The 27,201-nt window shown below is 34.3% G+C and overlaps 1 protein-coding gene across 1 annotated transcript; it reads left to right on the top strand.

The window, feature by feature from the left end:
* Positions 1-18,291: 18,291 nt before the first annotated feature.
* On the top strand, positions 18,292-26,560 carry LOC134265735 (coiled-coil domain-containing protein 83-like). Its single transcript, XM_062747958.1, has 14 exons — positions 18,292-18,389; positions 19,917-20,049; positions 20,342-20,426; positions 20,958-21,126; positions 21,583-21,750; positions 22,581-22,672; positions 22,848-22,916; positions 23,155-23,276; positions 23,386-23,403; positions 23,745-23,887; positions 24,172-24,200; positions 25,550-25,646; positions 25,745-25,800; positions 26,025-26,560. Exons 2-14 carry the CDS (start codon positions 19,940-19,942, stop codon positions 26,193-26,195), a joined length of 1,329 nt encoding a protein of 442 aa, XP_062603942.1. The 5' UTR covers positions 18,292-18,389; positions 19,917-19,939; the 3' UTR covers positions 26,196-26,560.
* Positions 26,561-27,201: the final 641 nt, after the last annotated feature.

The following is a 27,201-nucleotide window of genomic DNA, read 5'->3' as shown; positions in this document are numbered from 1 at the left end:
CATGTAATCGAACAAACATAAACTCTACATGTACATCGTATACCCTCTAATCGAACTCAGAAAGGAGTTTAACACTGGTACTCAACACACAAAGAAACATTTTAACCATAATCGAACACACGCAGAAACCTGAAATCTGATACACAGAGAAATTCCTCATCTCCTCTGCTTCCTTATAAACGGCAAATGTCGATAGACACTTGACTTAATCTTAAGCTTTTGTACAGCATTCTAGTCCTTTTCAGATTTTTATGCTCTCGGATCGAAAGATCCCAGAGGTATATTTTTGTCCTGTCTATCTGTCTGTTTGTCTGTTGTCAACTTTAACCTTGCCCATTTCTATTGAGTGGGTAGGGCTATGGCTTTCAATTTCACAGGTGATTCCTTGTGACAAGATGTTTCATTGGATACCACCAAATTTGACCTCGTGACCATTGGAGTTTGACCTACTTTTACAAAAAATACCACACTTTAACCTTTGTCATAACTTTTGTGCAGTTGGAGTCAAGGCTTTCATAGTTCACATGAGTAATTATTCTGACAAGACCTTTCAGCTGGTATAAATATTTTTTTACCTTTTGACCTTGACTTAAGAGTTTGACCCATTTTTTAAAAACTTTACATAACTTTTTGAACATTTAGAACTAGGGCTTTCATATTCCACAAGTGTTTTCCTTGTAACAAGACCTTCCTTTGGATACCATCACTTTTGACCTTTTGACCTTCACATTTTGAGGTTGACATGCATTTGAGAGAATCCAACCCTCGCCATAAGCTGCCATACGGAGGCATAAGTGTTTCATAAATACATCTTGTTCTTTTTAAATTGTTCATTGCAGTACATGAGTTTGTATAAAAAATTACATAATTTATGTTATCAAGCAATGCTAAGAATGCAAGAAGCCAGTCAGATTTTTTTTATGTCGTTACAATTAATTTTGTGCAATTGATAAGAGATCAACATGTTTTATACATGCTTTTCTAATACTAGTTTTAAAGTACCAAGATACATAAATCGGTTGAACTTGTTTTATTTAATCGAAAGATTGATTTTCTTTTGGAAATAGAATTAAGAATTAAACTGATAAACTACACATATAGTATGGGTATGGTTTGAAATATGATATGAATTATAAATGTTATAGATAAAACTAGAGGTACTGTGAGCAATGAGCTCAAGGGGTTTTCGGGATACAACCGCCCCTATTTTTTCATGAATATAATGGCAGTCTTTTACCTTGTTTTGCTATTTCCAAACCCAAAATATGTGTCGGATCAAAAAGTAAAATAGGAGGTGCATAGGAGGTGCACAATGGTATTACGTAGTAAAGATTCTCTGAAAGTCGCATCATTAAATTTCATTCAGTGGTAAAGGAGGAGTAAAATCATGAAGACTACATTAAAAAGCGTCTTTTGCGAAGCGTAACAGATTTATTGAACGTCCCTCGTATTACAATATACCATCCCGCTTTTCAAGCGGGGGGTATAATTAAGACACTATATCGGTAAAATTACGAAAAAATTCTAAAAATGAGATTTTCGCTGTTATTTAATTGCATCATTTGTATTCTATGAATAATCAATATGTTCGCAAATCTGAGCAATTCGTCACAGTTCTCTCTTTAACTCTCTTTTCTGTTTCTCTCAATAACATACGATATGGTTTATAATTAACTGTTCGATTAATCGCTTCCCTGTCGTGCGACGTGTAATCTTAATTGAAGCTTTTCCTCTGCAGTACTAATCAATAAGGTCAGATACAAGATGCTCTATTTCCATAGCACTGATCTAGTTCAGAGCATGATCGTGATAATTTAAGTTAGTGACATGAAATCTATTAACAACCAATACTTGATGTCTGGTGTATGACTTTATATTATATATAGCTGGCAAAATAAACAGGAATACAGTGACATATCGATTAATTACATTCACTAACTCGCTCAGGTTGTTTCTTCCTTTGAGTAAGGCACGCCTTCGTTTCATAACTGGCCTTATGCTTCATACTCACGCATCGTCCAGTGGCTTTGTGATAATATCTTACTCTACTCGGGTCAGCAAGGAAGTGTAAAAAAAAATGAGTTTTATACCGGGGTTCATTTCGATCCTTATATTTATCGCTGTGTTAGTTTCCAACGGCATTTCACTGAGGTTTTTAAATAGAGATCCCTATAAATATTATCCAATTATAGTGTGTTTGATGAAAAACTGTGTCTTGGCAAATATTGTTCATTGTTTATTTATTTTGCCAGTTGGAATTGGACTTTATTCGATGGAATCCACGGACTTTCTCATCGTTGAAGACTTCTGGATAAGTATTGAATCGCCATTCTCTCTCCAATTTCATTCCATCGCTCTTTTGTCCGTTATTTTTTATGACTATGTTAAATTCAAATTGTGCGAAAGATTAGGAACTTCTGTCAGCTTGACTTTTAATATTTTAATTGTTTCTGTTGTGTTTATGGTACCTTCGATATTAATTCAGGTGTTTAATACTAAGAATGAGACCAAAAATTCAACGGATGCATTCAGTGTTTTAGATGAACAAGACCTCAGTGCTTCACATAGTTATACGGTGCTGTGCACCACTGTGACCGCCATTTTAGTACCGATCTTCTCATTTATTGCCTGCCATCCATCCACTAAACAGAAATTTCATTCTATAAATCAAGGTCGTCCAGAAGAAAATGCACAATGTTTGGATTCAGGGCAAAGGTCAAAATCGCCTACCATACATCAGGGCCCTTTAGATGAAATTACTCCACAAAGTGATGCAATCGAATTACAAAATGAAGATGAAAGTGACTCTGTTTTTAAGCATTGCAAGAATGGCACTGATTGCAACAGCTTTGATGAAAAACTTAAAGAATTCCGTGAAATACAAAGGCGTTTGCATGATTGCGGAATGTTGGCGTCAACAACAACGTCAGAAGATGAGCTGGAAGCAGACGATAGTACATCTGAGAAAAATAATATCGAGACGGATGAAGAAATGATGAGGAAATTTTATTTGAATGTGTTTGTGCACTATATGTTTTGGATTCCATGGATAGCAGCTAATTTTGTAAGTTGGAAGTGTAAACACTGCGACGTCAGCAGATTAACGATGTACTTCATATTTCTTCTTCCGTGTGTTGGAATGATTCTTACTCCAACTATATTCATAATGCCAAATTTTCTCAGGAAATGTAAATGCAGTAAATAAATTCCACTTCTCCATAAAAGATTCATATTATACAAAATGGCTGAACTTTGCAATTTACAAACTTGAATGTCTCTGCATATTGTCCTTATGTTTACTTGCTTACACATATTAAATATTAATATTTTCGTATACATTTCTATCTTTTTTATGAATGAAAATGAATCATGAAAATTTGAGATTGCTTCCGAACAAGTATATTATATACATAAGATTGTACAGCAGTATAAGATTGACTGCATAACAGTTGTCGCAATTAAATGGTAAAGTCGTGACAAAATATCATACAAGGTGGCACTTTATTTGGGGTAGGTATAGAAAAAATATGAAACTTTATCATTGCAAGCAAAAATGTATACATGTATGTCAAACCAAACCGGCTAGCTGCTTTATCTCTCCATTTCTCTTGCAGCGGTGGTCATTTTAAATGTTGTATGCACAACTGCAATTGCATATAATGCCTTTGATAAAAATACTATAAATTTAGAAGTTTCTATTCTTTCCGATATATTTTTTAAAATAAAATCTGCAATATTTCATTAAAACCGTATCAGCAACCTGCAAAATCTGCGGACAAAACTTTAGGTATAACAATAACAAACAACATCCACCACAACTCAGAAAAATCGAGCATAAAAAATTTTGTTTGAACCAGATGTTACGGTATAAAATATTAATATTTATTAATCATTATTAAGTCTTATAAATATATATCGGAGAACTTGGATATGATTCTATGACTAACTCACCATGTGTATCGTAAATGAAAATTTGCTATCCTACAAGAGCAAATTAGCTGCTAATGCATCAAGCAGTCAAAATGATCAATATATTTATAAGAATTCTTGGTTAGGACAAGGTGCCTTTATGATCATAATGAACGCTGTTATGTGTTTTCTGTGTGCTCAAATGAGCAGTATAGTGGCATATTGACATAATGTTGACATAATCATGTTGCATCTTGCATCTGTATTTTCAGATAAGGCGTTTGTAGGTAAATTTACACATATTAAAATTAGATTTTCTTATAAGATTTGTAACAAGAATGTCAAAATAATTATCTTGTTTGTAGTCATAATTATCGTGCATGTTAACATAATTTTTTTTCTGAATATCGACATGAAATATTTTGCATGTACGGGACAGAAATATTCTACCGTAGTATTCATGTGAAGACAAAAAGACGGACAAAATTAAAGCATTCGAGTTTTTTCTCCTCACACTTATTATGCTTATTTAACATATAATGATCAATAATATTAATCGTTTGCTCTAGTTCTTGAAAGAGTGGTCCAAAAAATCCCTTACCGTCGTCCATCCCCCATATCTGTATTTAGAATAAAATGACTTCGAGTGAGTACAGTGCACAAGACAAATAAAAACTTGACCCTGATGACCTTTTCACTGTACTTTTCCAGTCTATGGCAGAGTGGCACTCTTAAAGATGATTTACTTTAAACTATCCTCTATATACATGTTTCAGTAATACCATCTTTAAAATAATATTTTTTTTTTGCCCTCTCTCGACTCATGATAAAATAACTGGGTCGGTAGGTAGGTCGAAAAATCTTTGTTTTTCAGAAAATTATTACATTTGTTTGAGGAATAAGAGGAATAAAAAGAAAAAAAATATTGTCTTGGAATGGAAAAAAAAAGGTCTGAGTCGGGACCTATCAGTCCGTCGGTCGGGAAAGGGCAACCAAAACAATTTCTTAAAGATGGCCTATAGTACGCATATCATAAAGCCACTAAATTACAGGAATCTTAATCTTTTCTTTAATGTATACTAGCCTGCTTATCAAGTGTGAACGAAAATTCGCACAGAAAACAGTCAACATGGTAGCAGATGTTTACAATTATTTTTTTTTTTTAATTTCTAGCTCATTTAAGTATGATTTACAAATTTTCCTGTAGCTTAAAATGTTTCGTTTAATTTTGGTGTGCCCGCTAAACTGCAATTACTTCCTACAGGCTTCTGGTGCCTAATTAAATATATTTGGTTGCTTAGAATATGAAGACATATGGCTAAAAGGTAATTTAGTTATCTAAAGTGTTGAGAGACGTTCGGACCGACGGAAATTTGCTTTCAATAAGTCTTTTCCTTATTGATTACTAGTATCGTATAAAAAGGACCGAAGTCCTAAAAGTGGATGTTTTCCCACAATAATTTATTTGAACTTTAAAGAGTTTGCATGTAAATAAGAGTTTGCCTCTGAATCTAAGGCGAGAAGGTGGAATGATTATCCTCTAGTAAAATTACTAATAGATTGTCATTTGTTCTGAAATATATAGCAAATTGAAATATACATTCGGTATAGTGATTGGTGATTACGGCGGTAATTCTGGAACTCTTTTTCTTTCATATTTTCCATACTCCTTCATTTTCAGAGTCTTGATTTCCATTGATTAAGTCAGAATTGATATCACTGAATCCTGCTCATGCATTACATCGCCAAAAATTTGCATAATTTGATTCTTCTGATGGGCCCAATTCCGCTAATACGAACAAGGATAAGATCTGTATAAAATGGTAACTTATTTTCACTCGTTTGATGACCGAAAGAAAGGGTCCAAGCATACAGTGATCATGACATCCAACGGATCTTTGCATGTAAAGGACAACATCACTCAAGACCCTAACCAGATACACTGGGAAGGGGGTATTGTGTTTAGCTTTGGAATTCTCGGTTCTGTTGGAAATTTTATCTGTGTTATTGTACTGATTTTAGTAACCAGGTGCAAAACAATGTCCCTTGCAGTATTTGGGCACCACTGCTTCCTGGAGTTTTTGAAATCGTTATACTGTTTTCCTTACGGTTGGAATTCCATTTTTGCTCAACGAATTCCGTATTGTGAATGGATTGGGTCATCTTACGTACTTATCACAACAACTTCAGCCTATAATCTTCTTGCTCTGGTTGTTAATGAAGAATATGCAGCATTTTCAACCAATCAAGAAAGCGATTCTAACTGCGTTACGTTCGGAGTATTGTTCGTGTGGTTTACTAGTTTCCTCTTGAATTTAGGGGTTTCGCTAATACCCACAAATACATTTTACATTGAGGATATCCATACTTGTATGTTTATATACGGAAAACCGGAAAGTTACGTCCTACATATTTTATGGATAGGATTAGTAACTTGTGCCATTATATTATCTTTCAGATCGTTTTACCGTTCTTATCGAAGAATTTCAATTTTTATTAAAAATGCAAAATGGGACGCCATACATAAATCGTTCAGACAGGACATAGGTTCCCTCTCGTTTGATAACGAAAACTGTCTCAATAACAGACAGGCTCATTACCAATTCCATTCCAGGCGAATTCTTATCTATATTTCCTTGGTTACATCCTTTGCCTTGTTTTGGTATCCTCTCTTTCTACTAACGATCGCTGATTACAAATTTACTGAGCCCAAGTTCCTGTACAAGCTTCTTACAGTTTTTGCTTGGAGCCACCCTTTGTTGACGCCTGTGTTTTGCTTTCTAATCGTCAGAGATTTAAGAGTTAAGGAACGATTGATCCGAGATTTATCCTCAAATCTGTTCCATCTCAAGAGCAAATCCTGTCGTTTACGAAGATATCGGATAACGGAGAAGGAAACGATCCATAATTTTGGAGTTGAGAATGACCACTTTTCGGACCTTATTGACAGAAGTGAAATGGAGGGAGTGCCGAGTAGTTCTATAAAGTCGCAAGATGTTTACACAGACAAACAAATAACAGGTGCTGAAGACAAATAAAGCCTTTAATTATGACGAACAGTAAAATGGTGTAGAATGCGTCCATTAACAATCTATATTAGTAACATTTTCTTGTTGAACTAAAAAAAATTTTATGTCAAATACTAATTCCTTTGAGAGAAAAAGTCTACGTTGGAAAGCGGTTGGATATATATCAGGAATACGCAGAAGTGGGGTGTGTGAGAAGAAGTAACTCAACAGTATATTATTTTCTTTTCCAATCGGAGATTAATTAAAACACATTTTATTATAATGAAACAGTTTAATTGATATAAATATGCATTTCACTTTTTTTACTTAAAAAAAGTCACTTGAGTTCAATAAAGCATGCAGATTTAATGACTGTCTTGTACATGTGATTAGTACATTATATGCATTTTATAACACGTGTGATTAGTTTGCATTTTATAACAAATAGAGTTCTCGCGCTTGACAAATTCTTAATAGATATGTCTAATTTAAATATAAGAAATGTTTTATTAAAACAGACATTTAAACTAACGCAAATCATTCACTTTTGTTTCAAAGATTTGTTTTGTCAAAAACTGTTGTGTCTTCTAAAGTGGCAGTAGAAAAATAATTCCCGAACATTATACCAGCTTAATTTAAAAAATATTTTATTATGTCAGATTACATAATTGGATTGGACATCAGGCATAGCCTATATAAGTCCTCTCCATACCAGCTTAAAGACAAAACAGCATGAGAATGGAATTACAGATACCCGCAACACAATTTCTGTTTGATGTGTCAATAAATCCACGGTATATGGTTGTTTGTTAGGCATTTGCTTAATCACAGATGGTTAAATTATTCATTGACCGCCTTTGTTGTTTTTTTCTACAAAGACACGATACAGTATAATGCCAGGCTCTCGGTTTCGTTTCTTTGACAACGTGCGTCATGCATGCTGAGTTGCTTTTGATTTATGTAGGAATCTAGATCAAATTTATATAGAATGTATAACAGACGCTTACACAACTATGACTCAACTGACTAAAAATAAAAAGATTACAAAACTCTGTTTATGGAAGGATTTGTAATTATAGCCTACTTTTGGCAGAGAAATTATCCGCGACCATGTACTGACGCATGAATAAAAATAAGTGGAATAGTTATGAAACATTCTCTGACCTCTGAAGGTGCAATTTCATTTATTACACCAGCTACACGTATCAGAGTTAGCAGTGGGAAAGTATGGGATGGAATAGTGAAATTCAAATTATAAAGAAAAGACGACGTGATAAGAAACAGTATAGACAGTAATTAACGTATTCTTGTATGTACTGCCGGGAAGAGGGAGGGGGTGTGGAGAGAAAAATAATTGACAACCTATCCAAAAATCTTGAAAAGCAAATATTAATAAAATTATTATTCTCCTCAGATATTACGGGCTAGACCACCTCAATTTGCAGAAATAGGCTACTAGTATTTTATTTAAAACTATTTTAAGAAATATCAGCTTTAAATAATTCTTACGAACAATGTTGAACGCCACTATACTAGACAAAATACATTTAAAACGTACTCCTAATTGCAAAAAACTACATCTACCTCATCGACTCGAGTTTGTCGTCTGGCTAATGCTACAGTCTCATCTGCTATCTCCATTATGACAAAATTATTAATTATAGTACTCAATTATAAATCTTAGAAGTTGATCTGAGTCGCAAAGTAAGGAATTGATCCTTAAGTCGCATGCTCGAATCCCACTGTGCACTGTGTGACGTGGAGACCGGTCCTTCGGATTACGTACGTCTCGTGTTGCAGTAGGTGCTGGCACGAAAAAGAACCCTCCCTGTCCAATGACTGCATGTAAGTGGCGAGTAAAGGACAAAATTTGCAGCTCTCCACCGGCAAGTGGTAAAAAATTCTCGAGAGGGACTTTAATTAACAACATATAAACAAACAAACAACTCCTGACCTTTGGTTCCAAATTTCACAATTTTTGATACGCGGTATTTTTTGCATCCTTGCACATCATAACCATGCGCTTAGTTCATCTGCTAAGGCTGTTCAAAGTTAATTCTACGTTTAACGTCACCTCCAAAGTTCAAAACCTAGGAGGGAGGGAGGAAAAAAACAAACACACAAAAATTTCAAACAATTGTGAATTTATTCAAATTCACCTATTCAGTACATTAAAAAACACTACAACAGAGTTTCCGAAAACCAAATATTTCTATCAGTCATTCGGACTGATGACTTAATGTGTTCTACCAGTCCGAAGCATATTCTATCAGTCCGAATAAATTTTTAAATATAACAGTATATATTTCATGTCAGATGTAATTCAAAGAAAATGGCATTGAATATGTAAAAAAAAAAATTGTGGCTCACAAACACCGATTGTGATACCAGGGTTATGCAACTATATTATAATTAATTCAAGCATGGCACCAGCTCACACAGGCTTGTGGCAGCAATAAAGTCACTAGCCCCAAGTAAATGTTCATTGTTGGGGGAAAGAAACAACTAATTATAAAAAAAAAAGTTAATTCTTGAAAAAGAAAACTTCTCAAGGTTTCTAGAATTCTTTTTAAAATTTAAAGTTTAATTCTCACTTGTAAAATTGAATCATTATATAAACAGCAGTTAGGCCCCCTATGATAGAAATTCAAAATAAAAATAAATTTTAAATCACCTTTACGTTTTCTCAGTAGGCATTGCACTTCATGACCTATATACTAAATGTGTCGAACAATAACAGAGGAATGGAGGAAATTCGGATTAGGAAAAAAAACGATCGTTTTTGGAAGTAAATAAGTCAAGTAGGACTGCAAAATGGATAAGATAATAGACATTTACGAAGAATAGGAGCTTTTTGCATTGAAAATTTTCATTTATGAAGATATTGCAATAGATTAGAGCACAATAAATTAATCAGGACAAGTCCTCACCACAATCGGTCACACGGACCGGTACTGTAGCGAATTTCATCGGACATTTCGATTTTCTATCGGTTTTGCCGGTAGGACCGATAGTTTTCGGAAACTCTGCTACAATTGAGTAATAAGAGTATTGGATATGACACCTAAGTTTAATTTTCCTGGCAGAGTTTTTCCTTAGAATGTTAATTTGTTTGAGTCCTTTTGTGAGCAAACAATGTAGACTGAATGTGCAGGAAAGTGGTTTTTAACTAGGCCTTGGTTGTCCTTGGATTTATATTGCCTCACATCCATGGTACCCTGTAAGGAAATGCTTCTTCTTGTGGGAATAGTTGATCAATATCTACAATAAAAATTATGATGACAATATTTAATACATTCTTATACAGAAATATCTTGAAATTGAATTATGTTGTATTTCTTCTCATAGAACTAGATCTATTAGAATTTAGTTTTGAAAGTGTATTACATATAGTTTATTCTAAATACCTTGAATTCCATACACAGGACAGGGTTCTTCACTTCTTAAAATACCCCGACCACTTTCTCTTTACTCTCCTTCACTTGAAAGGCACTATCTTCTGTAAGCTTCTCCCTGCTCAAATGGCAGTGACTAGTATTATCTTTCCAAAAACATGTAGCTATTTGTAGGTACATGAATTATGAAGAAATCAATTACCTTACTCATTACCTGATTACTGTTCCTTTAAATTTTTACAGACTGAAATATTTAATATGAAAGTACTTAATAAATTCAAATGATGCATCTCACTGTATATAATTTTTTTACACATCTTGCACTCAGTAAAGTCTCTCGATTCTCTCCAAATTACGATGAAAAGTTCAGCCAAAATAATCACGAACTGAGTCTGTCATTGTCACAGTCTGTACACATGGTACATGTGATTCGAAGACTGACAAAAAAATCAACAAACTAAACTTTTTCATTAGTTTCAATCATAAAACATGTATTTTTTACTTACATTTATGATCCCATACTGTTTAATTCACTCCTTTTCTTTAATAATAAAACACAAACACCATCTACTAAGGTATCAAACCACATTTTCTGTCACTACGGGATGCACAATTGAGTCGCTAAATGTAGAACCAAGTCGGAACGGAGATATGGAATTCCGAATTGTTTGTTTTTTTCAAAGACGATTTTCTCCAAAACCTACGCGCGCTGGTGACGTTAAACATAGTTTTAATTTTAGACAGCCTAAATACCCTGGAACCGACGAACCTGAATACCCTGGAACCGACGAACCCAGCCAGAACATCCGACCACGCGCGATGCACACTTGTTCGTCATAAAGTTCTACATTGTATGCACTTGGTTTATTCGCTTTTAAATACCATAAAACAGAGAAGGATACTCAAGGAAGGATATGGAGATAACGAACTGTATTCAATATCAAAGTCCATGAAATAATACAAAATAGGAGCAGAGCAAACACGGACCTACGAAACATCAGAGGTGGGATCGGGTGCCATGGAAGAGTGAGCATCCCCTGCTGGCCGGTCACACCCGCCATGTGCTCTTTGTCATGATCGGGAAATAACGGAAAAATCCGTCGTCAATTCAGTGTATATAAATAATGGACTAAAAATTAGTATGAAAAATGTCAGTCAGCATTTGACTGAAATGATAAATTGTATTTGCTGACAAGGTCATTGTATCGACCATAGAACTTACGAAATGTGACTTTAAACGAGACGGCTGATTTTCTTGTTTCATCAACTTGCTTTTCAATAATTTACCTCGTTTTAGAAATTGTTCGTATGTAGAACATGCTCTTGCACATTGAATCAACTGAGATATACCTGGTATATACTCCGTATGCAGGTGATGAAGGTTTATTGCTGCATAAGTAAGGAAATTTGACGATAGAAAAGTTAAAGTCATCACGTTTATCATATAGCTTGGTTGTTAGATTACCATTAACGTCTTTTTTCAAGTAAAATATCCAAGTATGAAACAGATGTGTCAGACTCTGTGGTGTCTTTTATCTCAAGCTCACCAGGATTTTGTCGCATATCTGCGGTGATTTTCTTTGATCTTTCTGTGGTGATACCCTGTATATCCCATATCACATATGCGATAATACTTTCCACGCTCCTTCATAAATCAGGTCAATTTTTTGACACTCTTATGGGCAGCGGAAAGGGCAAAAATTACCATAATGAGAAAACAAACGATTATTTTAATTTCGATGACCATAAAAACTTAACAAATAATATACAATGCATAATCAACAGACGTTTTCGCACAACAAATATACATTAAAGCAAAACCAACGACCACGTACGTAACAAACATGTATGAATGCAAAACCAACAATCATCTTTGCAGTACAAACGTACATAAAATACGACAAGCGAAAAAAACTTAACAAACGTGCACGCGGTAAATCTAGTCTTCCCGACTCCCGGCGTTCCCGTTTTTTTGTTTTTGTTTTTTTTTGGGGGGGGGCGATTTCTTTTTTTGTCGGTGCACAGAAACTCTTTAAACTTCTTATGCATATTTCCTTTTTAAATGAATTTAATAATATGTAACATCAAATTTACGTTTTTATTACTGAAGCAGCAGAATCACCTTCCAAAAGCGTTAAATGTAGTACTCCGCTATAATATGAAAACCAAAAACGGACATCGATACAGAGAGACGTAGAAAGTAAAGGTGCATGGACACAGATTTGGAGTTAATATTTTCTGTATAATATTACGACTTATATATTGTAATAGCATTTCACACAAAAATATATTAATAATCTTATTTCACCTAAAAGTTATTAAAACTTTAAACTTTTAGACGGGTTTGATTAACACATCCTTGCAATCTCGCAAATCTTAATTTTATTCTTAATACTTACAAAAAAGTGGCAATCTTTTTTCAATAGCATTAAGATGAAATAAAATTAACTTCAAATCTGTGTCCATGTATCTTTAAAGATATTAAAAATATTGATATTGAGAAGATATTTCTTCTCAAAAAGATGGAATTAGTATTTCAGTGAAAATTGGTGGTGTTAGTAATAAAAAAAATTGAACATTTATATTTTATAAAAATTCATTACATCCAAATGATTTGATTTCAAATAAGATTTTTATCAAAATTTTAATAAAAATAGCTAAATCTAACATTGTACATATGGTTAAACCATGCAAAATGAAAGTATTGCATTGTTATACATTGACATAGTGCTCATCGTTTTTGAAAGGAGAGGGTAACCAGAGAAAAAAATCCATCAAGCTGAAAAAAAGATTTTAGAAACTTGACAAGCAAAAACACTAAGGAAATTAAAATGAAATAGCCCAAACTCGAAAACCGATCGCGCGTGTGTGTGTGAGTGTGTGTGTGTGTGGGGGGGGGGGTTGTTTCAGTTCAACTTCCTTTAGTACCAATTTTTCCCTAAAATATATACTACAACCCCCCCTTTTATTTTTTTTACCTTTTTCTTAAAATTGGGGAATTTTGCTACGTGCCTGTAATATGATATGTCACTGTAATGTAGATTCTTGTAATATTTAAAGAAATGGAGAAAACCAAAAAATAAAAAATGACGAAACGGCATTCAGGAGAATGAGATTTTATTTCAATTTTATGTAAATTCTTTTTTTTTTTTTTTTTGAAATTTTAAGGATAAATTAACAAAAAAAAGAGGAAAAATTCAAGGGGGTACGAGGTAGAACCACGTCCATGTTAATTGTAGAGCCTGGGAATATAAACATGATGTGGCCAAGAGTCTAGCTGCAGATCTGTAGCGTTATGGTTTTATATATTTGTCTTTGACCATAACGCTACAGATCCGGTAGTGCAAAAAAAGTGCAATTTACGGCGCAATATTTTTTGCGCTCTTTTGGGGAGAATTTCTCCACTTTCCAGCATTGGTCAATCAACTACCTTTCAACTCCTAATTCTAGACACATTATTTAACTAGTCTGTGTATTTTATCCATCTCCCAACCCTTTATAGACGTCTCTACAAGTAATAAACTCGCTTGATTAAAATTATTTGTTAGATAACTGAAAATTCACTTCAAGCGAGTTTATTGCCTGTAGAGACAACTATAAATGGTTGGGAGGTGGATAAACTATATATATTGGCTACAAAATGTGTCTAGAATTAGGAGTTGAAAGGTAGTTGATTGACCAATGCTAGAAAGTGGAGAAATTCTCCCCAAAAGAGCGCAAAAAATATTGCGCCGTAAATTGCACTTTTTTTGCACTACCGGATCTGTAGCGTTATGGTCAAAGACAAATACATAAAACCATAACGCTACAGATCTGCAGCTACCAAGAGTCCTATACGAAAAAAATGTGTGGGGAATTTTTGTGCATACAAATTATCTTGCATGCAAATGAGGGTTTTCATTTATTAAAAAAATATACCTCAGTTTGTTGTTTTTAATTGCGATTCTACTAAAACATCGGTATCCTTTTTACAGTGGTTTTCGCATTTGTAGCCGAGTACTAGATTTGTCGCTTTTTGACAGGTGATACTGCGGAAAAAAAACTGGGACCGTCGGGATCCGGGAGGACTATATTTACCGCTTGCAAGTTTGTTAAGTTTTTTTCGCTTGTCGTGTTTTTATGTACGATTGTGCTGCAAAGATGATCGTTGGTTTTGCATTCATACATATTTGTTACGTACGTGGTCGTTGGTTTTGCTTTAATGTATATTTGTTGTGCGAAAACGTCTGTTCATTATGCATTGTATATCATTTGTTAAGTTTTTATGGTCATTGAAAATAAAATAATTGTTTGTTTTCACATTATGGTAATTTTTGCCCTTTCCGCTGCCCATACACTCTCAATGAAATTTACGTCATCAGACATGCGACAAGTTGCTTACTACATCATAGATTGCCTCCTACTATTGGATATATCGTTTTCATAGGGCGTGGAAATCTCGGGTGCTCCGCGCCCTCGATTTCCACGCCCCATGAAAACGATTTAATCAATACTACTTGGCACCTTTGATGTAACCTATACATATCGTATCGACGCAGGAATGGAAATAACCATTGTTAATTGACAATACGTCGTCGATATATCTAAATGTCGAGTTGAAGACCACAGCAAGTGTTTTCTTCTTTTTACGCATAAGATTTTGCACAAATTCTGCTTCATATGAATATAAAATTAGGTCTGCTAATAACGGACGCAATTGGTACCCATGGGAATTCCAATAGGTTGTTGGAATACCTGGTCTCCAAAAACCACATAGACATTGTCAATCAGAAACTCAAGCATCTTTTTGATGTCACTTCAGAGTACTTGTGTGTGCAATCAGAATGTGTTTTAACAAAATAATTTTGAAAGGCCAATGAACAAATAAGTAAATTTACGAGTTTATTGAAAAAGCAGCTGTCAATGGTATCAAAAAGCCTGGACTTTAATTTATCGTGAGGAATGGTTGTTTAAAGGTACTTAGACACAGATTTGAAGTTATTACTTTCTCTATAATATTACGACTTATATATTTTAATAGCATTTCACACAAAAATTAATTAAAAATCTTATTTCGTTTAAAAGATATTGAAATTTTAAATTTTTTGGCGGGTTTGATTGACATATCGTTGCACTCTCACAAATTTAATTTTATTCGTAATTCTTAGGAAAAGTGGCAATCTCGTTTTGTATAAATGAAAAATATTAATACTATGATCCAGAAAATTCAGAGTAGACACGTTCGAAAGCAAAACAAACACACAATATATTGTCAGTCCGTGCAGTTGTGGTAAGCAGACTGTGACGATTGAACGCACCCAGTGAATTCTAAATATAAACAATAACAGAACTCGAGCCCTGTTTACAAAAACTGTGTACATAACACGAGTGTGCTCGATTTGCTGAATTCTGCACGCACCTCTTAGTTCGGAATGACGATACTTGTGAAGGTGTTTTGCTTTCTAACATTTCTACTCTGAATAAAATTATTTTTCTTGATAAAAGTTTTAATATTTCTCATTAAAACACATCAAAATTGCCACTTTTCCTAAGGATTAAGAATAAAGTTAAAATCTATGAAAGTGCAAGGATGTGTCAATCAAACCCGCCAAAGAATTTTAAGTTTTAATGACTTTTAAACGAAATAAGATTTTTAATTAATTTTTGCGTGAAATGCTATTAAAATATATAATTCGTGATATTATACAGAAAAAATGAGAAAATATTAACTTCAAATCTGTGTCCAAGTACCTTTAAACAATCGTAAGTTTTTAAGCTGTTGATTTTAATAAAATCTTATGATTTCAAATTGTCCAAAAGTTTTTTGGATATTTTTGAGTGTCCACATATGATTCACATCACTTCTTGAATATATTGTTGCACAGTACTCTTGAAGTTTTTCCTTCACTACTGTCAATATCTTAGTGAGGATTAACGAAAAAGGCTTGGTTGAACATTTATTGGAACCCGCAATGTATCTGTGTTTGTAAGGATTTTTATGAAGTTTTGGAATCAAATATATATAGGGTAGTTCAAATTCATTTTGGCTCTATGGAACATTAAAAATATTTAAAACTGACATATGATTTTGAAGAATTTCTTCCTTAGAAAGGGAAGTATGAGTATAAGTAGGATAACCACTCGTAGAATTATATCCAAGTTCTTCTAAAATACAATTTATATAATGAGCCTTACAAACGAAGACAATGTTGTCACCTGCTTTGTCGGCAGGGACCAGTACGTATTGATCAGTACTAATTCTTTTTTCACTTCTGGATTATTGAACACAGGAGGATAGATGATTTTTCAATCTCTTAATACGCGAATTTTCAACAGAATCCATAATATTTATGAAATTCCGACGCCAGTTGAAGGATCGGGGTTCCCTATATTTAGGACCTTTTAAAAAAAGTGATCTAAAGTCCGCATTATTAACTATATTTACGTCACCTGTAATAACGTGTCCAGCAGGACTATAGTTATAGGGCGAAGAAGAACATGAACACAATGGAGGGTTATGTTTCAGATACTCGGTATCCAGGCCATGCAGGGGCGTAGTATCCGGGGGGGGGGGGGGGCAAGGGGGGGCCTGGCCCCCCCCACTTTTTTTCCCAACCTTACTTACACGATAGGAAATGTGAATTCAAAGCCTGTTTGGCCCCCCCACTTTTAGAAATGTACCGAAAATGTAGTATAAGAATTGGTACTAAAAGTAGTTGACACTGAAAAAGAGTTTACCCACAACCCCCCCCCCCCCCCCCCCCCCCCCCCCCCCACGAAATAGGATTTTCGACTTCGGGCAACTTTTACCTTTTTTTTTTTTTTTTATTTTTTTTTTGCTTGTCAACTTTTTTTCAGGTAAGTAAAATTTTTTTTTTCTCTGCCTGGCCCCCCCACTTTCAAAAACGATGCTACGCCACTGCGCACACTGCCATGTAAAGTTTTTTTGTAATTGAAAAGTTTGGAAGCAATGGTCGATGTATATTTGTAGGAAATACAAGGTTTAGTCCTTAACATGAAATAATGTGGCATACAAGACGGGACTCTTTTGTGATTAAGAATGTTACTTATATTAACATCGTCAATTCCTTTATTGGCATATTGAAGTTTAAGGAAAAGACGGATTGTTTTAGCTGCATTTTCTTCCGTAAAACGTGCGGGTTTAAAAAGCCTATGATTTGCAATATCCATAATCACAGATCCAAGCCTATATTCTGGTGTCGAGTAATCAAAAATTGGACTTTCCTTGGCCTTTTTAAGAAGACTATTTAAAAGGTTTAGAGGAACAGAGTAAAGTTTGGTGCGAATATGATGTAGACCTAACTGTTGATTTACATAAGGTAGTAATGAATCAAAAGAGACGCCGTGTATATTGCAGGTTTATTGTACAACCGATGCCCATGACTACGCATACGTCTCTGTGTATGGTTAAAAAGTTCCATCATAATAATGCGCGGTACTTTCATTTAATATAATCAATAGAACTCCCCTCCTACAGATTTTTTGACCATGGAGCCACAAATAGGCAAATTTAATCATCATACCTTTAATTTGCATTAATTTTGATGGTTTTAGTCACCCCAAGGTCCCCAAATACACAATAGAATATTATCTATAAAATTTTACATGTTGACATTTGTTTACATATTAAGTTCAAATTAACTCAACCTTTAAAAAAAACAACATTTTTTTTAACTTACAAATTATTTCATAGGGATCTTTTGGGGGGGGGGGGGGGCGAAATCCCCTTTAAAAAGCAATTTATGCTAAATGCCAAAATTGTTGTAAATTGTCGCTCGACAACGGACGAAGTCGAAAACATAAAATATCCTTTCAAGTACACCTTCGAAAACAAATAGCTTTCGTTATGCTTCTTTTTTTAAGCTTCTGTATGTTTAACCTGCAACGAATTTATTTGTCATCCCCTTTGATTATCCATTTGTATATTTAATAGATGAACGAATCAATAAATGAACGACTTATTTTAGGCCAAATACGAAAATAACGTAATAGCTTTATTCAATGTTGCTAATCAAAACAAAATGGTGGGAAAAGCAAGTGCTACCTAACTCATATTGTCTCTTTTTATACTAAAAGGGTAAGTATATATGTTCAAGATATGATACAACGACACAAACACTCCTTTAAAATTGATGTAGAGGACAGTTTGCTCCAACAATTACATAGTTCGATACAATATTCTCGAATCTTGACTGTGATCTATTAGATTTAGAAGTTTCTCATTTGATCAATTTTGATTTTTGAAAGAGTTACTTTTCCCTGAGATCTGTTGTCTTCTAATAATATTTTTAAAATAATGTTTTAGGGCTTTTAGTCAGAAAGTAAATTTACATAACCGACTTTTTTTTATTGAATTTGCGTTATCATGTGTTTAAGAAAAAAACAATTCTCTTAATAATTCATATTCGAAAATATTCAATTGTCTGTCTCATATGTATCTATAAGTAATAAATGACAAGCTTAAACATTTCAATGGGAATTGATGTGGGCGGGTACGTTTCGAACATAAATTATTGCACTAACTATTTGTCATAGATTCTGAAAAATGACGCAAGGAGTAAATCAGCTTGAAAGGTGGTTATGCTTCAAATTTATCAGGCTAAGTATTCTACATGTATTTCAAAGGGATTATATTTTGTGGAAGGCATTACTTGTGATCAATAATAGTGAACAGATTGTTGTCTGAGAATATTTTTATGGTAAAGATGGCATAGATGACCCTGTAATGTGTATTAAAATTATAAATACAAGAACAATAACTCTGCATTCATAAAAATTGATAATCAATGTTGAAAAGACACAAGAAACATGTCCGAAGATTGATGATAAAAAGTTGGCGGAATTTTGGTCGCCTGAGTTCATTTGGTTCTCTGTGCAAAGTCCAAATTTTCTCTTTGCCCAAGCGTTGCTTTATGAGCTTGCAGTGACAAGCAGTGCTTCGTGACACTCCTGCGCTTACTTTTAAAAAGAGAGAAATTATGCTTTCCAAAGAAGATTTAATAAAATTGTGTGGATGCTACACGCAAACAAAAAAAGTTGTACTTTTTGGGTGAATTGGCAAATATACCGTATATACTTGCCTATAAGTCAGTCCGCCTATAAGTCGGTTGTATATTTTGACGTTATTTTGGTGGAATTTGCTTTTGACCCGCTTATAAGTCGGTACAATTTTTTACCAAAATTGGGCGACAATTTCAAGTAATTCCATTGTTGTTTGAACGGTTCCAATTAACAATTTTCGAAATGACACTGATATTTAATCTTAAATCATGAAACAAAAAGTCAATGCTCACTTAAAATACAATTAAAATTATTAAGATATATAAATATTTGTACTTTAAGTACTCTAAGAATACATAAATAATCACATATATTCAGACATTTTCTTTGATAATCGTCAGAAATGCAAATACTACATTTCAGCCTCCAGAAAAATACCAATCTCTTTATGACTCGCCTATAAGTCGGACATAGAGTTTTAGACCAATATTTAACTCCCAAAATACCGACTTATAGGCGAGTATATACTGTAATATGGACCACTCCTGAATCTTGTCATTTTTAAAAAAAATTTCACTTGTTTCAATGGTCATCAATATTTCAGAATTTTGATTTACTGTAACCACAATGGGTAAAAAGAAAGGAAAGAAAGGGGGAGGAGGGAAAAAAGGGAAGAAAGGAGGAAAAAAGAGCAAGGAACCTCAGATGACAGCTAAAGAGGCAATATTAGGATACCAGTATGTATAGTTTTCTTTCATTTTAGGCTACCTTTATGTAGTTTTAAGTTTCATTTTAGGCAAACAGTATGTAGTTTACTATCATATGATAGTCAACCAGTATGTAGATATTAGATATTTATAATATAATACATTTAAACATGTTAGATGATCAATATCAATTTTCTTCTTTCATTAATTAGCCTCTTTAGCCTACAAAAAGTGAACCAAAGTTGTTAGTTAAAGAGCAAAAATGTAGCAGAATCAATAAAAACATAATTTTTATCAAACATACCTTAAACAAATTTTTCAGAATAGGAATAATTGAAAAGAAACTTGAAGATGTAATGTATGAAAGCAGAGGATGGGAGGAGAAAAACAAAAAGCTCTCAGATCGGGTGAGTAACAAACTGATATAGAATTTCAATAGTGAGTTAAAACTAAGGAGGCATTTAACACTTCAAACCCCAATGTGTCTTCATATTCATTATCAACAGTGTCCTAGCACTGTCTGTGTCAAAACAATATCATCATCAGGGTGTGCTTGATATGACAAAGACAGAATTTATATTTTCAACTTCATTAATTTCTGCCTTTGAGGAAGTGTCAAGTCCTGTGAATTCCTTGTCATTAGTTTACCTTAAATAAATTGTGTGCCAAATGCAGTGTTAAAAAGAAAACAGATGTGCTAGAGAGCCTGGTTATGACAAATAAACCTATGGCAATTGACAGATATGATTTAGGCATCTTTAAAAGCAATTGCACTCTCACACCAACAGAGAATGGATTTATTTTTATGTCTACTGACATGTCACACCTTACAAAAATATCAGTCTTATTCCATGTATAGCACTCTGTTTTCTGATGCATGTTTTTTTCTGTTTTGAATTTAGAAGAAATCTAGATGTTTTTTTTCCTCCTACATTTAGAATGCAAACCTCCTTGAAGAGCAAGAAGTTTTGATAAAACATTTATTAGAACAAGCCAAGAAGGCCGACCAGTATTTTGCTGACGAGGAAATAAAGCGCAGAGAGGATGTCATCATGTGTATGAAGGATAAATGGGATCGTCAGAGAGATTTGGAGAAAGAGATTGAAGGTAAAAACAGTTGATATCGGCAACATAAACCAAGGCTTTGAGCTTTGGAAAATGAAGCCAAGGAGAAATAAAATGGGGATTTTATGTTAATAAAACCGAAAGAGAGATAAACATGATAAAGGGCAAATAAAGCAAGAGTTGTGGGTAAATTAAAGTAAAAATTGAGAGAAAGAGGGGAAGTAAAAATCAGGTTTTATTTCACGTGTCAATGCCAATTGATTCCTTAGAATGATAAGGACTTAATTAAGCACAAAGATAAGAATTTTTTTCTGTTGAATCATTTTATGTCCTTTTTTCACCATTCACTAAATCAGATTTAAATATTACAAATGAATATAATAATGTTCACTCATTATTTTTCTGAGATATAAATACACATGTATATCCACACATATTAGTACATTGTATGTGTATTGGAGTAAAGAAATAAATTCACTGTTTTGTGTGTGTCTATAGGAATAAAGAAGAAGATCACTGATGTAGAGGAGGAGATTAAATCCGTCCAGAAAGACGTGGATTACTGCAAGGAATACCGCGACGTGGAACAACACAAAAACAAGAAACGGATCAATCTACTGGAGGCGGACATTGAGGACATGGAGGCAAGCTTCCAGGAAATGAAAAGTAAGTGACCAGGACTGAACACATTCTAGGAGTGCAGGAAAGTTTATAAAAACAAGGCTTTGCAAACTATACATAAGAGCTCTACATTAACTTTTTTCCTACTTGTACATTCGGACAAGTGATGAAAACATTTACTTGTCCGACCTTCAACTTCACTATTGCCAAAATTTGTCAATAAATTCTGATTGATTCATGATGTTATTGATAAATACAACAAACACATGAAACGAAATTTTATCTGGGCTTTCTGTCCTGACAACAACATAAATGTTCACAAGTGAACCTGTCAACATCAAACAGAATACAAACTTCGTAAGTTCCACGCCTTTCCAGTAGTATACAGATAGTGAACTTGGAACCCAATCGAATGTGAACTCTATAAATAACTATCCCTATGGGATCGAAGTCCGGTTTTACGTTATACAGCTTCCATCTTGAAATTACTGATTCAACAGTCATTCTTTACATAATCTAGAGACTCCTTTACATTAAAATGCACTTGTCCAATCTGACAAGTGCCCATCAATATTCACTTGTCTGTAATTCTTTTTCACTGGTACAAAACAAGCGGTCAAGCATTAATATCGAGCCCTGTACTTATGCTTATTATGTGGTATATGGATTGTCCTCTCTGTCATAGTTATGGCCATAAGGCAAGGAGAAATGGAGGAAAATGTATTATTTGTGATTCAAGCAAAAAAGTTAGAATATATGTATATTAGGAGATGAAGAACATATGGTATTCCAAAAGTTTTCCTTCAAAGAAATAAAATAATCTGTGCAGTGAAGAGCATCAAGGATTTTATGATTGTAAATTTTTTCTTTATTAGCTCATTTAGAGAAATCTAATGAAAGATCAAAGAATGAGATCACATCACGAACAGAAAGCATGCTAGATAAACAGAAAGATCTTGCCACACAGGTTTGCATCTTATAATTTATAAACACAATCTTGAAAGGGAAATTACTCTACACTTACTCAATGTACATGTATGAGCAGTAATATTTAGTTGAACTTAAATTGTTTTGTTCCTTTGAATAGATCTTGCACAATGTATGTGTTAATTCATTTTTATATGTATTTTGTAATATTTTAGAAAGCCATATCAAAACTTGACAAATACAGTCAACGAGAAGTATTGGATAATGAATGGCTGACAAGGGAGGTGAGTGGGAAAGGTTTTGAGAACAAAACTGAGAGAGCAGCAGTGTAAAAGTAGTAGTAAATGTCAGAAACTAGTTCAGATATAGAACCTAGATTTCAAATACTCATCTACATTTTGAATTTCAGTCCCTTTTTTATACATCAAAAACAGTAAAATGGATTAATTCTATGTTAGTTGAATATAATGCTAATAGAAAACACAACAGTTTTATTATTAAGTCATAATAAATCACTTGTAGGTAAACATACACAGACAGGACACCTCTGTTCTTAGGGAAAAAGTGGAGGATCTGGAGAAAGGGAATCTAGAAATCATGGCTGACTTATTTGAATGTAAAATAGAGGATTTAAAGATCTCAAGGTAATATTGTCCTCAAGGTCACATTTTCAGTCTCCCAGTTGCAGCTGTGACAAGTTAGACTGAATAATAATTACTACGAACTGAAGCAGAATTATTGTATTCTTTGTAGGAAATTCTTTTTAACTCAGTTCAGAATCATCAAAGAGACTTCTGGAGATTCCTGGCAAATGTAACAGAATTAGCACTCAACAGATGATGCAACAGCGGTGTATGCTGTTAGATTTGAAAGTCAAAATAAAATTTGCATGACCATTAGGATATTAAAAAAATATGATTAATCATTTACATAAGAAATTTTTGCAGCCTCCTGAAATAAAATGATGGTGCATAGAAACATCAAAGGGGTAGACACCAACAATAGCAAGTTAAAATTAGTGCTTTATGGATAATATATTTTCCTAAAATGCTGTTGCAGAATTTTATATAATTTTTATTTATTTGTAGGAAATTCTTTTTAAGACCCAAAAGTGCCACACAGAATGAGAATTTGGAAGAGACAGGGGTTTTGGAGATGGACCTTGCAAATCTGTCAATCAATAATGGGCCCGCCTCCAAACAGATGGAACTGTATGACAGCGGGGATGGAGATGGGGCTGTCTATAAACCTGTTGGTAAGGGAAACAGTATCTTAAAATAAACCAAGTTTGCATAGGTCATTAGGATATAACAAAAAATATGATTTAATCAGTTTATTTAAGCTGCATTTTTTGCCTGCCTCCTGAAAAATGTCAGCATGGTTGCATAGAAACATCAAATTTAGTAGACACCAACAATAGCAATATGCTTAAAATTAGTGCTTTATGGATGATATATTTTCCTTAAAATGCCTGTTGCATGTACATACATTGTATATAATTATTTATTTATTTAATACCAAATCTGTGTTTCCTTTTAGTGAGACCCAAAAGTGCCACACAGAGGGCAGTGGAGAGAGAGTAGGGAAGCAACTGTCTGGGAGCAAATGGCCAGAGAGAGAATGCAACTGTAGTGGGAGCAAATGGGAAGAGAGAGACAGGGAAGCAACTGGTGGGAGCAAATAGAGAGAGTAAAGCCTGTAGGGAGCAAATGGAGAGAGAGTAAAAGGGAGGTAGTGGGAGCAAATAGGGAGAGAGAGAAGCAAATGTAGTGGGAGCAAAGGTGATGGAGAGGTGGGGAAGCAACTGTAGTGGGAGCAAATGGGGAGAGAGAGTAAAAGGGAAGCAACTGTAGTGGGAGCAAATGGGAAGAGAGAGTAAAAGGGAAGCAACTGTAGTGGGAGCAAATGGGGAGAGAGAGTTTTCCGGGAAATCAACTGTAGTGGGAGCAAATGGGGAGAGAGAGTCAACTGTCTGTCACAAATGAAGAGAGAGTGGGAAACAACTGTAGTGGGAGCAAATGGGTAGAGAGAGTAAAAGGGAAGCAACTGTAGTGGGAGCAGATGGGGAGAGAGAGTAAAAGGGAAGCAACTGTTGTGTGAGAAAATGGGGAAAGAGAGTAAAAGGGAAGCAACTGTAGTGGGAGCAAATGGGGAGAGAGAGTAAAAGGGAAGCACAACTGTAGTGGGAGCAAATGGGGAGAGAGAGTAAAAGGGAAACAACTGTAGTGGGAGCAAATGGGGAGAGAGAGTAAAAGGGAAGCAACTGTAGTGGGAGCAAATGGGGAGAGAGAGTAAAAGGGAAACAACTGTAGTGGGAGCAAATGGGGAGAGAGAGTAAAAGGGAAGCAACTGTAGTGGGAGCAAATGGGGAGAGAGAGTAAAATAGAAACAACTGTAGTGGAAGCAAATGGGGAGAGAGAGTAAAATAGAAACAACTGTAGTGGAAGCAAATGGGGAGAGAGAGTAAAAGGGAAGCAAATGTGGTGGGAGCAAATGGGGAGAGAGAGTAAAATAGAAACAACTGTAGTGGGAGCAAATGGGGAGAGAGAGTAAAAGGGAAGCAACTGTTGTGGAAGCAAATGGGGAGAGAGAGTAAAATAGAAACAACTGTTGTGGAAGCAAATGGGAAGAGAGAGTAAAATAGAAACAACTGTAGTGGGAGCAAATGGGGAGAGAGAGTAAAAGGGAAGTAACTGTAGTGGGAGCAAATGGGGAGAGAGAGTAAAATAGAAACAACTGTAGTGGGAGCAGATGAGAATATATCCTTGAAGCAACTGTTGTGGAAGCAAATGGGGAGAGAGAGTAAAATAGAAACAACTGTAGTGGGTGCAAATGGGGAGAGAGAGTAAAAGGGAAGCAAATGTGGTGGGAGCAAATGGGAAGGGTTTAAGCGAAGCTCGATTTAGGGTATTTGAAGGAAAATGAAGATGGAAAGGGAGGGAATGGTATAAAGATCTTAAAGGAAGTATTTATAGGACAGCAGAGGAAAGGAGAAGGGGATTGGACGGAGGAGTGTAAACACTATTACATGTATGACCTTAAGTTTATCATATTTGATTTTTATTTCAATTATATGTAAGACAATATATCCTTGGTATATTTTTTTTTGCAGTGAGTGATGATACAGAACTACTGGACAACATGTATTTTGAAGAGGAGGATTGGAATGTAAGTAATCTACTGGACGGAGTTATGGCTATCTCAGTCATTGCACCTAACTCATAATGATTGTTAGTGGAATGGAATACATGCATTGCCCTAGATTGTCATTATTAAGTGTATATTTTCCATTTTACAACATATTTGTCATGCAAGTTTCTGTTAGAAACAATGACATTAATATAATCAAATGATTTTGTGACTGAAGTCTTCCTCTTGTTTATTTTTTGAAGGATTATTTGAAACTTGGTAAACTGGAGCTAAAACTCCTCAACGTAACTGGTCAGCAGATGCCAATCCATGTTCCTTTTCAACCGACAGAGGCTGAAATTAAGGCCAAGCAATGTAACCCTGACACCTGGCCTGTGACTCAACCCATGCTGAAACAGGCCACAGAATCCTGAGCCATTCTAGAATGTTCTTTAAAATACCTAGAACATTCTGTATGCAATGCTAGAGGCCTCAGCTAGCATGTACAGTTAACATCTGCATTTATTAACTTTTGTGATGTGGATATCCTGACAAGGAACAATCGGGATAGCAATGATTTTTGCATCATGTGTATTTTAATTAACTTCAAGCATTTCTATTGGATAAAAATCCAAAATCTTCTTGATGAAGAAAAAATTCATACCGATCTTTTGCAGATATTTTGTAAAATGTACACAAATGTTTGTTTTTGAAAGCATAATCAATATAAACCACATCCTTTTTGTGCATTGTGAAAATAACACTGTTACATTCAATATACTTTGTTAAATAAACAGGATTGTTACAACTTTTTGGGTCACTTGTCAGTCAAGCCTTAATCTGGATTACAGAGGCAGATTTCACAAGTATATACTGACAAAAAGTCAGAAATACTCAAGCTGTAGAAAGTCAGTTGGGAAGTGTCAGTAATATCCTAAAATGGTATAAGATTCAATTTTCTGTTGATTAAAGTATATGTACATGAAACAAAATTCATATATTGAATTTAATTAAAAGAAATATAAGTAATCGTACTACTTTTTAAGATGAATTTACGTGACACACTTTCAGGAGTATTTTACAGAGCATACTAACGTTGCCGTTTCTTAATTTAATGAAATATTTTTTAATCATAATTTTGACATTTAGTATACTTCAATCAATATACGTTTTTTTGTATTTTTTGATTAATGACGTACATCACATTCAATATATACATCAATCTAAATAGCTTGCTACGGGTTCATCCATCGTTGCAAACCACTGCCAAAATATACGATACTCTCCTACTCCAGACCGTGTCTTGAGACGAGGAGGTTTATCTAGCTGAGGGACATGTCCAGTACATTTTCCGTACTAATCCAAAAGAATTTAATTATAACTAATATAGGTTCCGTTACCAAAGTTTAAAATAACAGTGATTTTGTGCTATTATTTTAC

Source organism: Saccostrea cucullata, unplaced genomic scaffold (assembly GCF_032062105.1).
Source record: "Saccostrea cucullata isolate Sc308-1 unplaced genomic scaffold, CSIRO_AGI_Scuc_v1 ctg1232, whole genome shotgun sequence".
NCBI lineage: Eukaryota > Metazoa > Mollusca > Bivalvia > Ostreida > Ostreidae > Saccostrea > Saccostrea cuccullata.
Note: the sequence above shows the minus strand (reverse complement) of the source record. Positions and strands in the feature narration are given on the sequence as shown.